A 14940-nucleotide genomic window follows, 5' to 3' on the forward strand; every position below is an offset into this window, starting at 1 on the left:
GCTCCTGTATCTTTAACAGTTGCATAGAAAAGGGGATTTCAGCAGGTCATTTGTATGCATGACACCAGCTGAAATTCCCTGTTCTATGCAACTGTTAAAGATACAGGAGCCCTGTCCTGCTTTTCATATGCTCAGCCTAAGTGTATTGCAACCATACAGAACGGAATAAGCTGACCTCATTTCAGGCAAAACAAGTCCAGTGCCTTTCTCCTCCCCACCTCACTGAAATGTAACCCAGCAATGCAACTGCTGAGCCCACTGAAGTGTGCATGCCTGTATGTGTCACAGGATAGCTCCAGCAATAGCTCTGGCAAGCCATTTAACCAAAATAAATGACTGGATGCTTCAGGTGAGCAGAAAACAGTTCCTGCACCCCACAACAAGGCCATCTCCAAAGTATGCTCCACACATGTGGAGAATTCTGCAGTTGCCCTTGCTCCTCAGAATGAATGTGGATGTCTAGAGCAATGGTTCCCAAAGTGGGCGGTACTGCCCCCTTGGGGGCGGAGGGATTGCATAGGGGGGCGTTAAGAGGCAAGGGGGCTGCAGGGGGGCGCTAAGAGGCAAAGGGGCAGCAGGGGGGCGCTCGAGGTGGTCTTTTCCATACCAGGAGTTTTGGTTACAGAAGGAAATTTCTGATCGCTGTCCTGCACTATGGAGTGTGGTTCAGAGGCCCCTGGTTGCATTTCCAACACCATACTTGGTGGAATGTGGTTTTAGTGTGGTCTGCCTACTTCTCTCCAAGCAAAGAAATCGACTCCAGATTACAAAACGTGGTGATTTAAGACTCATGTTAAGTGCCTTTAAACCATGGGAAACTGGTATCACTTCATCACATTAAGAATTTACAGAATAGTGAGGTACTCTACCCTAGTTTCTAAATATGATATCTAATATTCTTGCTAAATGACTATGAGACTTTGAAAAGATGATATCACTGGATCAAGTTCATCAATTATGTTTAATTGAATAAACTAAAAAAACTAAACTAAAAAAATGTAATTGGGTTTTGAATAAATAAATATTCAATTAATTGTTACTGTTTTGAATTTTATTGTTATTATCTTCCTTAGTGGGTTGTTGAAAACCGCTATTCTGAATAATGATTTTATAGGGTAGGGTGGCGAGCACTGGGCATGAGTTTGTGGAACCAAGGGGGCGGTTACCTGAAAAAGTTTGGGAACTACTGGTCTAGAGGATGCTGCATATGAAAGGAGAAAACAGCGATTTCTGGTTGGGAAGATCAGACCAAAGCAGTTCCTTGGAATTGGAGATTCCCCAGGGATGCCTAACATTGTCCAGCAGCAGCAACTAAATTTAAATGTTAAAAGTTGACACTGCTCTATTGAGTACAATGCAAACTCTACAGCAGCCGGAAGTGGCAGTTCAAGCAGCTAAGGAGTGAAAAACAAATGAACTACTATGGGGAAAGCAGTTCAGACTGACTTTGTCTTTTGCTCCACCTCTTTCTTAGGAGAGAAGCCGCGGCTTTTCACCCCCCTCAACTAAACACCAGAAGCCCAAATAGACAAAGGCAAGGAGCAACTGCAGTCACCATTACAAGTTCGGTCTGGGGCATCTGGGAACTGGGAAAGGAGAGCCGGAACTGCCACCGAACACAGCATTCACTGCAGCCTTACAGGAGTTCAAAGATTAGCCTTGTATTTGGGCCCAAAGTACATGTGACATGCAAAAGCTTTTTAAGAGTTCATTCAAGATGAGGAGAAGCCAATTCCAATGGGGGGCAATTGGGAGAGGGAAAGCAGCAGAAAGTGTGTGTGGTGGTGGTGGTGGGGAAGTCTTCTTATGCTAAAGCAACTTTCTTAACTCCCATAGTTTTAAAAGTGGGGGATATGAAATTAAGACCCCACAAGTGGAAACGCTGCTAGAGGGGTGGGGGATTTGAAGCAGGAAAACCACAGCTGGGGAAAAGGATTAAGTAGAGCTCTCTCCCGCTGTTTCTCCCCTCCTGGGTCAAGTATATTAGAAATGGGTTCTCTTCATCTAAACAGGCAGTGTACCATGTAGCTTGAGCCCATGACTGACCTATGATCCGCCTAACCTAGTGCTTTCTACTACAGCTTTTCCCAACCCTCTAGATGTTTTGGGATACGACTCTCATCATTCTTGACCACTGGCAATGCTGGCTGGGCCTGATGGGAGCTGCAGTCCAAAACACCTGGAGGGACCCAGGTTGGGGAAGGCCAGTCTATCCTGACCCAGCAGGATCTCTCTAGGGTTGTTAGGGACAACTTGGGATGCAGCAAAGCCATTGTTCCAACACTAAGCTATATTTCCTCCAGTGTTGTGCCATGGCAGAAGAAATCCCTACACTCAGATCTGTATTAGTGTCTATGGCAGGCTTCCTGGGCTACAACTCCTATAATTCCCAGCCAGCATGGCCATGTTGGCTGGGAATTACGGGAGTTGTGGTCAAGCACATCTGTAGAGCACCAGGTTGGGGAACCCTATGCTACAGTGTCTGTTCACAAGCAACAAACCACCTCTATGAAAATGATCCCTGGGCTCACGTGATTCCTTCCACCCACCAGATGCTCTGCTCCATTGCTTCCTTCCTGGTTCCCAAGAAACCATAGTTTGCCATCACATCCAAACCAGCACCATCCCTGTAAACCAGTATTGTAAATCAGGGTTGTATCACACAAGCACTACATGCCCAGTGCTAGTCAACATAAGTGACCAGTTCACAAATATAATGTATAATCACAAGCTTCAAGTTTAAGGAACAGGTCCTTCTCACGAACGACTCAACAGACTGTAAACTTGACAATACCCTACCTATCAAAATCCCCCTTTTCAGGGTCCACATACGAACACTGGCAGACTTTTTTTTTGGCTCATCCTGGCGATTTTCTTTGGCCCTGCTGAAGGGTTAGTGTGCTTCCTGAGTAGAGCCATATTCAGCCCCTGGTCTCTCAATTGAAACGTGCTCTGTGACAACTCTGAGCTTGGATATGCCCAAGGCCATTTCACAATGGAGCTCTCTTACCTGTATGAGTAAGCAGGTGCCGCTGTAAGGAACTTGCCCAGGGGAAAACTCTAGGACAATGGGGACACTTGATTTTCTGGATGCAGTTTGAGTAGGCATTTCTCTTCCCTCTCAGAAGTTTGTCTTCAGCCGCTTCCCTCTCTTCCTCGCTGGTTCCATTTCTGTCAGCCGCTTCTTTGAAGTCCTCAGTCGACTGCAGAAATGTGCTGAACTTATTTGTGTCCGTGGTGGCCAGCATCTTCTCTATGCTGGCAAACTCCCCGCTGGATTCCAGGTCCACGCCACTGCTTGCCTTCGGCTTGTTTCTCGTTCCTTTCTTCCGGCCTCTTTTCTTCAAAGATCCCAGAGGGGGAGACTTCTGGGGCCCGTTGGGGCTGCACGGGCGCTGCTGCGTCAAGTCGCTGGGAATGCCGGGGTCGGCCTGGCCAGCAGCCATGATTGTCGCTTTCGGTTTGGAGCCCCCCGACTTCTCGGACCCGGCTGAACTGTTGACGGCTGCCTTGGGGACGGAGTCTGTGACTTCCGTTTTGAGCAAAGCGGGAGCAGAAGACACAGACGAAATGATCTGTGCAATGGAAGCAAGGGGCGGCAGCTCTTTTGTTGCAGGAGGCTTTGGCAAGAGAGGGGGCGGCTTCGGCCTCAAGGGTCGCAGCAAGGAAGAGTTCCCCAGAACGGTCGGAGAAATGATTGGGACAGTCAAATGCAGTGGACCCTTCAACGGCTGGGAAAGTCTAAGGGCCTGGTTTTCCAGGCTGCCGTTAGCCGGAGGAGACTGCCGGCAGTTGTGGAGTTTGTCATCAGCCCCGTCGAGGAGCTCTTGCTTCTTGTCCTCGCTCAGGGTGTCCTCACTGTCCTTCTTTAGGGCTTTGGGAATTGACAAGTCTATGGGCTCCATGGAACAGTCATACAGAGAAGAACCAAAGGGGCTCTCCTGTTTCACCAGCACAGAGTTCAGGTTTTTGTTCTTTTGCGAGAAATCCAATGGCTCGTCAAAGTCCATAGGGAAGCTATTGGCGGTTTCAAGTTTGATCGATGCGTGGGAGGGGGCACCCCTTAAAAAGCCGTTCTGGGGTTCCAGGAAAGGTGCGACGGGCTTGCAGTCCATGTAAGTGCTGTCTTCCAGTAGCAGAGGACCTGGCTGGCTCTCCGAAGGGGTGCAGTCCACTGCCAGCACATAGTTCTCGATCTCCCTCTCTTGGATGTGCAAATGCTGCTTGAGGATATGATGGATGCAGTTCCGCTTGGCCGAGAAGGCCGTGCCGCACTCCTTGCATTCGAAGGGCTTCTTCTTCTGGCAGCCGCTGTGCGTCCTCATGTGGATGCGGAGGGCCCGGTAATGCTTGAGGTCCTCCCCGCAGAACTTGCACACCGTGTCTGGGGAGCAGAAGGCGTCAACCATCTCCGCCGCATTGCTGGCGACGTACTCGATGTTCTTCTCGATGTCCTTTCTGGTGGTCTTGAGGTGCTTCTTGCGCAGGTGCCGCTCGCAGTTGGCCTTCACCGTGAAAGGGTAGTGGCAGATTTTGCAGATGTAGGGCCTCTCCCCGCTGTGCGTCCTCAGGTGCCGGATCAGCGCCGCCTTGTCGGCGGCAATGTAGTCACAGATGTTGCACTGATAAGGAGAGATGCCCAAGTGGGAGCGGATGTGAGCCCTCAAAACTCCCGAGAAAGGAAAGACCTGGTCACAAAAGCGACACGGGTACAAGACTTTCCTCATGGCGGGGCTCTTCTTGTTTGCCGTCCCAGCGGCGATGATGGCTTTGAAGTCTCGCTCTGTTACCTCTTGCTTGATTTTTGCCTCCATCGTCAGAGGCAGGAGAGCCTCTATGATGCTGTCCTGCTCCAGCTGTGTCTTCATCTCATGCTGACTCGAAGCCTCCACCTTGGCCTGGGGAGAAGGGCTGGATTTGGTTCCCAGCTGACTGTGCAGAAGGTGGGAATTTGAAGTCGATTCTTCCGAGGTCTTGCCCAGCTTGGGCGGCACCAGAGGAAGGCTTGGACTGATGCACCCAGGCGAGGCTTGCTGAGTGTTGACCAGCGGAGGAGGTGTTGACGTTGCTACAAGGGTCCGAGGTGCGACCAAGGGCTTTGGCTTCAGCGGAGGCATATGCTTGAAGATGGACTGTACGGAGAGGTGAGGCGCCTTGGAAAGTGGCGGGAGGTTGATTTGCGGGGTCGCTGAGGAGGCCATCTTTAGGATCTGCTGGATGTCTGCTAATTCACCAGGTATCGGCTTGACAACAAAGCTGTTGTCAGGCTGAATAATGAAGCCTTTCTGGAACGGCTGCAGCGTGAGGAGCTTCATGTTTTCTTTTGTTGGCTGAAGGACCGAAAAGGGCCCTCCCACAGAAGCAGCCTCCAGAGGGGACATGTTCAGCTGGTTCGTGCTGCCAGGTTCCTGAGGTAGGCTACAGTTCAGTGTTCTTAGCTGCGTTTCTTGGACCTCCTCGTCTGGCTCAAGCTCTTCCTGCTTGATAGGCTTGATGTCTTTGGTGTGCTGCAGCCCCAAGGAGGCCATGTAAGCTTTCAGGTCTGCATCCTCCGGCTGCGGGTTGTGCTTCTCTTTTCCCTGATCCGCCGCATGGGTTTCCGCATGCAGCTTGAGAGCCGAGAGCATGGGGAAGGCCTTGTTGCACACCTCGCACACATACCGCTGGTACTCGCTGATGCATCTCCGCAGGTTTGTTTCACACCAGACCTAGGAGACACCGCAAGAGAACACACGACGTTAAGAGAAGAAGAAGAAAAATCAAACTCCAAAAGCAACTACTTAGTGCACTCCTGCACTGGTTTTCTAGTTACACAAATCTCTTCCACCAGGAACTCCCCCCCCCCCAAGTGTAGCTAATTCTTAAGACAGAAAGCAAGAGAGCGCACAAACAAAGGAGATCACAGGGTTTTTTTTATCTTTGGTTGGGGATTAGTTTTGTTATAGAGGCACTTTGAGAAAAAGGTGACTCCCTTTCAGCCTTCCAAGTGATTCATCTGCAAATCCTATTGCCACAGACATCGCTCCTTCTTTCACCTCTGAGTAGCCCATGGGACAGTCTGTTAGCAACCCTGAAAGGCAAATTTTGCTGAGGGAATGCCAAGTTGCTAACCCCAAACTTTAAATGGAGAAACTCGTTTACAAAACTTTTAGCACAGCAGGTAGCCGCTTGACGTTATCTCCAGGATCAGCATCACAGGCAATGGTCTCATGTGTTCACAAGGCGTGAAATAATGCTTTGAAATATATACCCACATCACAGGCAGAGGCAATTATGAAAGTCACCATCCTACAGGAAGCCACAAGAGTCCTAAAGTATCTCAGAACCTTCACTGACCTATCCTGGTGAATATACACCATTAAGACTCCAAGGTGCCATAGCACTTAGCATCACGTTGCAACAGGGATGGCATTCTGGAATTCAAAGCATGTTATGAACTTGAAATTCTGTTTATACATAACCCATCTCAGAAATTTTATTTTTCGCATTAAAATAAGTGCCAAAATCTATAGAAATGCAATGAATTTGTGCAGACATTGGGTAGTATCGACTGTGCCCCAGGGCTAGTGATAATGATGTTACACTAGGGTAAACCAAAGCTTATGTAATATAACTAGCGCTTGCTAGGGCAATGGGAAAAACAGGCGGCAAATTCAGCAGCAAATGACTGTATTTTTCCCATTACCCTAGTCAGCACTATTTACGTGGTGCAAGCGTTGGTTTGAGCTAGTGCAACATCATTAGTGCTAGTGCAAGGGCACTGTTGGATGCAACACACTGGCTGATTGACTTTCAAATATATGTGCATATAGGCAAGGCTAACAAGGGTCCCCCACAGTTTCTGCTTACGATTCAATTCTTCTCTATAGGATGCAAATATGGGCAGATGAAGCACATCAGTTTAGACCAACTCACTTGATCTTCCAAGAGTTTTGTTCCCATTCATCATGTTTGAAATTAAACACAGCGAGAAAGAATGGATAACATTCAGATCATCAGCCAAAGAAAGGACAGATACCTGAGAAATGCGGGGAAATTTCCTACAGGAGAAGTCTGTAAATCCCAAATCATGGAAGCCTGCTGGAATTGAAGGGTTGTTCTGAATAAAAGGCTTTCCCAATGGGTCTTTTGGAAGCTGCTTATGAATTACTGCATTATGCCGCAGCAAACCCCTGTGAGTGCGGAAGGAAATACAACAGATGTCACACCTGAAAGGGAAGAAAAAGAACGTATTAAGAATTTTAGCTATTGAATGGTTACATCAGACCAAAACCACACCAACCATTGCAATAAGAATAGAACACTATCTATTGCCATCTGCTTTGTTAGGCCCTAAAGATATAAAACCAGGACTACTACAACAAGAGAAAACGTAATGTTAACAGAGGTTTGAAATTTACTACTTGCCTAAGGCAACTAGCCATTGCCACCTGTTGTCTCACTCTTTCCCCTGTTGTCTCACTCTTTCCATCGTCTAGCCTTAGAACAGCCTTTCCCAACCTAGTGCCCTCCAAGTGTTTTGGACTACAACTCCCATGTCCATTGGCCATGCTGGTTGCGGCTGATGGGAGTTGAAGTCCAACACATCTGGAAGGCCACAAAAGTTGGGGAAGGCTGCCTTTGAAAGTTAGCAGCCTTCTGAAGCTACAAGGAGGAGGAGCCAGCCAGGAACATGGCTCAGGACACCTTACACGGGTCAGCATGAAGGTTAGTGTACCTGAGCACTCAAATCCTGTTCTTTGTGCCACAACCACAGCTTTGGTGGCGGGGGGAGAGGGGATGATGACACATGATGGGCAAATACCCCCTAGGTTATTGTTTTAGGAGTTGGAACTAATAGACAATCAAGCAGAAGTGCAAGGCCACAGCAACTTTAAAATAAAGCAGGCCTACCCGGCTTACAAACAACGAAGCCATAGGCAGCCTGCCAGCCAAATACAATAACCCATCACAAGCTCATTAAAACTCCCGGTTCTACTACCTGCCTGAAATTGCAACAGAGGTCGAGCAGTTAGATTTAAAAGCCAGAATGCCTTACTGGTGAGATACTTTCAGCTTGGTAGGCCACTTGCCATGCAGAATTCTTCTTGGTCATAAGCATTAGTTCCTTGTCCCTTTTCCCTAGCTGCGCCCCTTCCTAGAGTTGGAAGACCTAAAGACGGTAGCGCACGCGCTGGTAACTTCGAGGCTCGACTTCTGTAATGTGCTCTACATGGGGCTACCTCTGTGCCAAGTCCGGAAACTTCAATTAGTCCAAAATATGGCAGCCAGGCTGATCACTGGTACACCTAGAGGTGACCACATTACACCAGTTTTAAAATCTCTTCACTGGCTGCCGATTAGTTTCTGGGCGAAGTACAAAGTGTTGGTTATTACCTTTAAAGCCCTACATGGTTTGGGTCCAGGCTGCCTGTGGGATCGCCTTCTCCCGTACAATCTGCCCCGCACACTCAGGTCCTCTGGGAAGAATCTACTTCAGCTAGTGCAAACTAGATTAACAACTTTTACCCAGAGGACCTTTTCTTCTGCTGCTCCCAGACTGTGGATTGGCCTGCTGGAGGAAATTTGTCAACTTGATGGTCTTTTAGAATTTAAAAAAGCAATAAAGACTGATCTATTCCGGCAGGCCTATCCAGTGAAATTTTAGAATGTTTTAAAGATGTTTTAATGTTTTAAAGATGTTTTAATCATGTATGGTATGTTTTTAATCAATTTTTAATGTGTATTTTATATCATGTTTTTATACTGTTTATTTTATACTTTGAATGGTTTTAGTTTTTGTGAACTGCCCAGGGAGCTTCGGCTTTTGGGTGGTATAAAAATGCAATAAATAATAATAATAATAATAATAATAATAATAATAATAATAATAATAATAGTCCTGATGGGGCTTCTTTGACCACACTCCACAATGGCAGCAACCCAGCTATTCCACAGTGGTTTGGGTTTTCCATTTGTTGTGCATGTGCATGCACGCAAGGGTGTGCGTACACGTGCAAAACAAATTCCACAAATCATTTAAAATCCCTTACCAATTCTCCATAATATGTAAAAGAAAATGCTGAATATTACATTGAAAGGGTCTGTCCCCCCTACAAAAATGCACACTATCCCATTTGTTGTAAAATGCAAGCAGGCTTTCATTTTTGGATGTCGTGCGCCACAAATCCAAATGCACAGAGAACAGCTCCAATGGATGCCGAAAGCAGTTTTATCACGCATTAATTGTGGCGGAAACCAGTGGGAGCGTGCAAGTGCACTGCCTCTGGGGTGCTTGTGTTTCCACTTTCAATGAATAACCTAGGATCACCCTGTTTGTTGGTTGTTGGGGAGTCTGGGTTGTTTAGAGGTCAGTGGTTAAACAACCCAGAGTTAACTCTACAACTAACAGTGAGTTAATTCTGGGCTGTTTAATCCCTAAACAACCCAGAATGTCTGGGTCCGAACGTCACAATCTATGATCGAGGCAATCATAAGTTGTTAATTAAAAGTCGAAGTGACAACAGTGCCAAAGGCTGCTCAAACACTCCCGCTCCCCCTACAAACCCATGGCTGTCATGACATGCGACCCAGCCCATCACCTCCTGCAATAGTTTCACTCTATGTTAAACGCTCAAAACATGTGGAACCATTGCTCTTAATAAAACCGCTTCTTGCAGCCCCCGGAATCACTCCTTTTGCACCTTCAGTTTAACAGGCACTGCTGGCAGCTAAGTTGTGACAAACCTGGTACCAGTCACTGGCTAAACAATAAAAACTACCTGAACTGATATGACAAGCCTCTCTCTGAACTCTGGACAGCTGTGTCCACCACTAACACCACCTGCCCAAAGCAGGCACCCCACATAAATATTTCCCCACTGAATCATTTAAACCAAAGGAGAGATTTCTTTAGCATGGCACTGTGGGGATTCACCAGCCGTTCTGTAATTTATATTGATCTCAACTTCCAGGATAGAGCATCTGATACGGAATTCTAACTGAACTGACCCAATTTTTAAAATGCAACTAAGCAGTATTCTGAATTGTTCCATGCACAGGCAATGTGAATAATTTTGCCCAAAACGCAAAATGCTACACAAAATCTGTGTCTGCTGGCCTTGCTACGCAAACCCAGCCCATACATCTCCTCCTATGCACAAGCTATTATTGCCTCAGCAGCATCCTTCGCCGTTCTTGGCCTTTGAGGCCACTCATCCCTTTTATGTGATGTGACAATGACTTCAAAGTTGAATCACATGGGCAAAAAAATTATGCATTCCTAGAACACATAAGCAACCATGAAGGTAAGCAGGAAGCACATCCCCATAAACAGGTGCCCTCCAGATGTTTTGGACTACAACTGGCCATTGGCCATGCTGACTGGGGATAATGGGAATTGTAGGCCAACACATCTGGAAGGCACCAGGTTGGGGAAGACTGTTCTAAGCGGATATAAGGGGACTTTGGGTGCAATCCTACGCATGTTTAGCCAGAAAAAGTCCTACAGCTCCCAGCATACCCAATCCAGCATGGGTGGCTGGGGAAAGGTGGCAATGGTGACAACACTGACGGCTTTTTTCACTAGACAGGGATGAATCATCACTGCACTCTCGTGCTTGCCTCACTTCCTTTCCTGATCAAAAGTTAAATGGCTACAGTGCAGGGGTGGGGACCCAAGGGCCAAATTGACTCTGAACAAGCTTGTCAAGGGCTGCATGTATAGGTGGGGCCATGTCCCAAATTGGGCAGGGCCACCCAGACCCCCCCCCCCCTCTCACACAGAGAGAGAGGAGGGGGGAGAGGGAGCACTTGGTGATTCCAGGGCAATGTAGACAACTGCAAGGCTCAGAGCCAGAGACCAAATTTACAGGCAGTGAATTACAGAGAAGGTATCTCAGAATTATGAAATATAGTGAAAATAGAAAACGCACCGCAAGGCCAGAAAACATTGTAAGTAACACTCAACACCTGTTCCCATGACTGCAGATGGAAAACTGGAGCAAGAGCCAGAGGAAGAAGTCATCACCCAGAAACATTTGAAGCCGCCTCTATCAACCAGAGACGCTGGATTTCAACACACCCCTCCTCCCAAGACCTCCCAGCTACTCTCTGGCACCTTGTTTCTAAATCTCTCTCCACAAAGACGCTGGGGGTCATTGTAAGTGCACTCCCAAAGCCCAAAACATGGAGACAGAGCAGTAGTCTTTGGGCTCTTAAGAGCTCCCAGGGTTTAGAAACCTCACTTGTACTGGGGCTTGTCGAAAGGTTGCAATATGCACACTGCAATGAGGCTATTGCAGCGTAAAGAGCAGTAAAACCATGGAATCAGCCTATGAAAGATAGCAAGGGGGTGAGGAAATATTAACAAAAACTCATTTTTTTAGCTACTGGTTTCCATCACTGGTAGTGCAGGCAGGGAGCAGACCATCTCCAAAATAACAAGAATTATCACGTTCATAGCAATATCCAGGCAACACAAAGACAAGTGAACAACTCACTCCTGACAAATAAATTCACTGTATACAAGTCCACAATGGTGTGTGGGTGTGTTAAGCAAAATCTCCCAGTAGCCAGAGGGAAGAGGGGGCTTCTCACCATTATCTTTAGGCCCCTGAAGGCAGAGGTGGGGTGTGGGCGGTGCAGCTAGCACCTTACAAGCACAGAGTCACTGAGTGAAGGGGTCACCCCTGATATCAGCACCAGGCATGACCCACCGCAGCAACTATGCACTTGCATAATGCTGGCTGCAGGGGCAGGGGTTCAAGGGGGAAAACAGAGGGGTGGGGTTAGGTTTAATCCACCCCTCCTGGTACCACTAGTCCCAATCCAAATTGGAGCCACATGCACTAACTCTAGAGTAAATAAATAAAATAAAAGTATTATCCTCAGGTGCATGCTACGCAATTAACATCACATGTACTTTGACCCTGAGACGCAGTTAAGTACTCTTGGCTGATGGGACTTAAGAGTGTGAGGATATGCAGGCTGTTAGCAGTAAGGTCTAGTAATGGGCCTGTTCAGAAGACCCCTTAAACCATGGCTTTAACCATGATGAATGAGGCCTTTTGCTTTATTTACCATGGTTAAAGCCGTGGTTTAAGGTGTCTTCTGAACACAGCTCAGCTTTCTGGCTTAACCACCGTGGTTAAAGCCATGGTTTAAGGTGTCTTCTGAATGGGGCCACTGTCTTTTTTAGGAAAAACAGCAACAAAAAACTGCAGTCATAGAAATCATAGAATAGTAGAGTTGGAAGGGGCCTACAAGGCCATCAAGTCCAACCCCCTGCTCAGTGCAGGAATCCACCCTAAAGTATCCCTGACAGATGGCTGTCCAGCTGCCTCTTGAATGCCTCTAGTGTGGGAGAGCCCACAACCTCCCTAGGTAACTGGTTCCATTGTTGTTCCATGGCCAGCACAGTTGACATAGGGGTAAGACATAGTTGGGCTCCTACTGAAGACCCACACCCCAGCAGGGGGGCCATTGACAAGAGCTGCTGCAACCTGCCTGTTCACCTGCCTCTTGCTGTGGTCCAGACAATGGTGAGAAAGTGGAGCAGTGAATGTCACTGCATGCTTGGTCACTGGCTCTCTACCTGGCAAGCCAGCAGGCGGTAGCAATAATGAGGAAGAGCAGTGGCTGGTGACAATGTGGTGAGAAGGTAGGCTCACTGAGGGAGGGGATCCATTGAGGGCATCTTGCCCAAGGGTCCCCCAAAGCCTGGACTCGGCCTTGACTGTTGTGCTAACTATAATAAAGGCTAATAAATCTCTTTTTATTTATAGCAAGGCTCCCTTTGGCTTTGGGGCTTATGTTTTCTTCCTCCTATTACTACTAGCAGTAATTGTGAAAAAGTGCATAATAAAACGGATTTAAGCACTAAAGAGAATAACTTCTTTTCTTTCTTTCTTTTTTAAAGGGACCTTTTTTGTACGGTTTAATGACTTTTGAATGAGTATTATTTAAAGGAAAGAAGCCGGACATGTCAATTGAAAAAAGCTTTTGGAACATATGGTAATACTTTGCGCATGACGAAGTTAAAGGAAAAGGAAAGAAAAGCTTGCAATCTAACAAGAATACCCCACACAGACTGTCAAGTCAAATATGGATGGGGTGGTTACATAAAGCAGAGATTGAAGCCGACAGAAGGATTTAAGCAGAACAGCTAACAGGAGTGGCAGCTAAAGATGATGGACTCACAAAGCAGATTTGTAGCTGTTCTTGGGGGACAGTCCAATTTAGAAGATGATATATAATATTTGATAGCCTGCTATTACTTTATCAATACCAAGTCGTTTAAATCTTTGCAGATGGAAATTGCACAGCATCATTTGGTTATTCGTAAGCATGTTCTGCAGTTCTTCAATAACCGTGTGTGTGTGTGTGTGTGTGTGTGTGTGTGAGAAAGAGAGAGAGAGAGAGAGAGAGAGAGGGGGGGTGGGGGTGGGGTGGGGTGGGGGGTAGGGGTAGAATTCAAGTTGTCCTACAGCCTTCAAAATACAGGCAATTCAGAATTGCACTATAACATGTTTTTATGAGAGCCAGTGTGGTATAGTGGGAAATCCAGGTTCTAGTCCCCACTCAGCCATGAAACACACACTGGGTGACTTTGGGCAAGTCACTGACTCTCAGCCTAACCTACCTCACAGGGCTGTTGTGAGGTTAAAATGGAGAGGAGGACAATAAGCCACCTTGAGTTCCTTGCAAGAGGAAAAAAGGGGAGTATAAACGTAATAATAATAATAATAATAATAATAATAATAATAATAATAATAATAATAGTTATTATTAATATGTTTGCAAGTGATAGTTTGCAATAGTGTATAGGGTTAGATTTGAGGGCCTATAACTCCCTCAAATGGATGGTGTGTGTAACACCATAAAAGTGCTGGGTCAAAGGGCACTCAGGAACTTCTTGAAGTTTTCCAGTGGTGAAAAGGAAGGTATTCTGTATATGTAGAAAGATACTTCTATTACCTGTTGTGTTATAAAAAAAAGAGGCATGGCTAAAAGTGGCTACATAACCATGGTTTAAACACACTAAACATTTGCTGCAAAAGGGTTGACAGCTTAACCATGGCTTAGTGTGTTGTCCACACAGACCCATGGTGTTATTAAAGGAGGGATAGGGTTATAAAACAGAGATTGTTTTCTACTTTACACCACTTAATCTAACCCAGATTAAGCATTTTTAGATCCTATTGATTTTAATGGATGACTTTAAGCATATAGTTAGCTTCCTCACATTGAAAACAAAAGCAACATAGATACGCTTATCTTTGTCTGGACTATGAACGCAATGTTAGTTAGTTCTAGCTTGCATATAGGACATTGGCATTAGGCCTAGAACATCTTCTTTTTTTAAAAAAAATCGCACAGGTGTTAGCTACTAAAAGAAAAGGCTCTTTAACCCAAAACAGGACTGGTCCAAAGTGAGGCTTAGCTATTAACAGCAAAACAGCACTGAAATACAGGAACACATTGATAGCTGCACTAATATATATAAAAAGGCAGAGCACCTTTTCTTGCAAAAAACTAGGAATGAATTTCACTTCAAGGCAGGGAAAGAGGCATGGCTGTTAAGAGTTTTTCTCATAGTTCTACAGCAGCTTTGAAATAAGGAGCACTAGTTAACACTTTAAAGCAAAGGACTTATTCCTTGTTGAAAGGATTTCATTGTTCACCCTTGTTAAAATGTGCACTGGTTTATGTCCCTGTTAACACCAGCCTGTTTGCCACATTGCTCTCCTTTCAGGACAAAACCTTCCTCTGTCTCCGCATGCAGGGCGCTGAGAAAACGCTTCAGACTGCTACAGGAATCCCCACCGTTACCAAGAAGCAGACTGATGGAATGGGGTATTATTACTTTACTATCCCACCTTGATATGGGTTATCAAGGAGCACAAGATGGCATTCATAGTCCTTCCCCTCTGCATAACAACCCCATGAAGTCAGTTAGGC

General features: G+C 46.3%; 1 protein-coding gene across 5 annotated transcripts in view; it reads right to left on the reverse strand.

The window, feature by feature from the left end:
* RREB1 (ras responsive element binding protein 1) overlaps positions 1–14940 on the reverse strand; it is a 150501-nt gene that overhangs the window by 18916 nt on the left and 116645 nt on the right. For all 5 annotated transcript variants that reach the window (XM_063130344.1, XM_063130340.1, XM_063130345.1 and 2 more), the window contains 2 exons: positions 7019–7208; positions 3011–5708 (listed from right to left, as the gene is read on the reverse strand). In XM_063130344.1, coding sequence (XP_062986414.1) covers positions 3011–5708; positions 7019–7208 — 2888 coding nt within the window. The remainder of the gene's footprint in view (positions 1–3010; positions 5709–7018; positions 7209–14940) is intronic.

The sequence above is a fragment of the Elgaria multicarinata genome, chromosome 7 (assembly GCF_023053635.1).
Source record: "Elgaria multicarinata webbii isolate HBS135686 ecotype San Diego chromosome 7, rElgMul1.1.pri, whole genome shotgun sequence".
Lineage (NCBI taxonomy): Eukaryota > Metazoa > Chordata > Lepidosauria > Squamata > Anguidae > Elgaria > Elgaria multicarinata.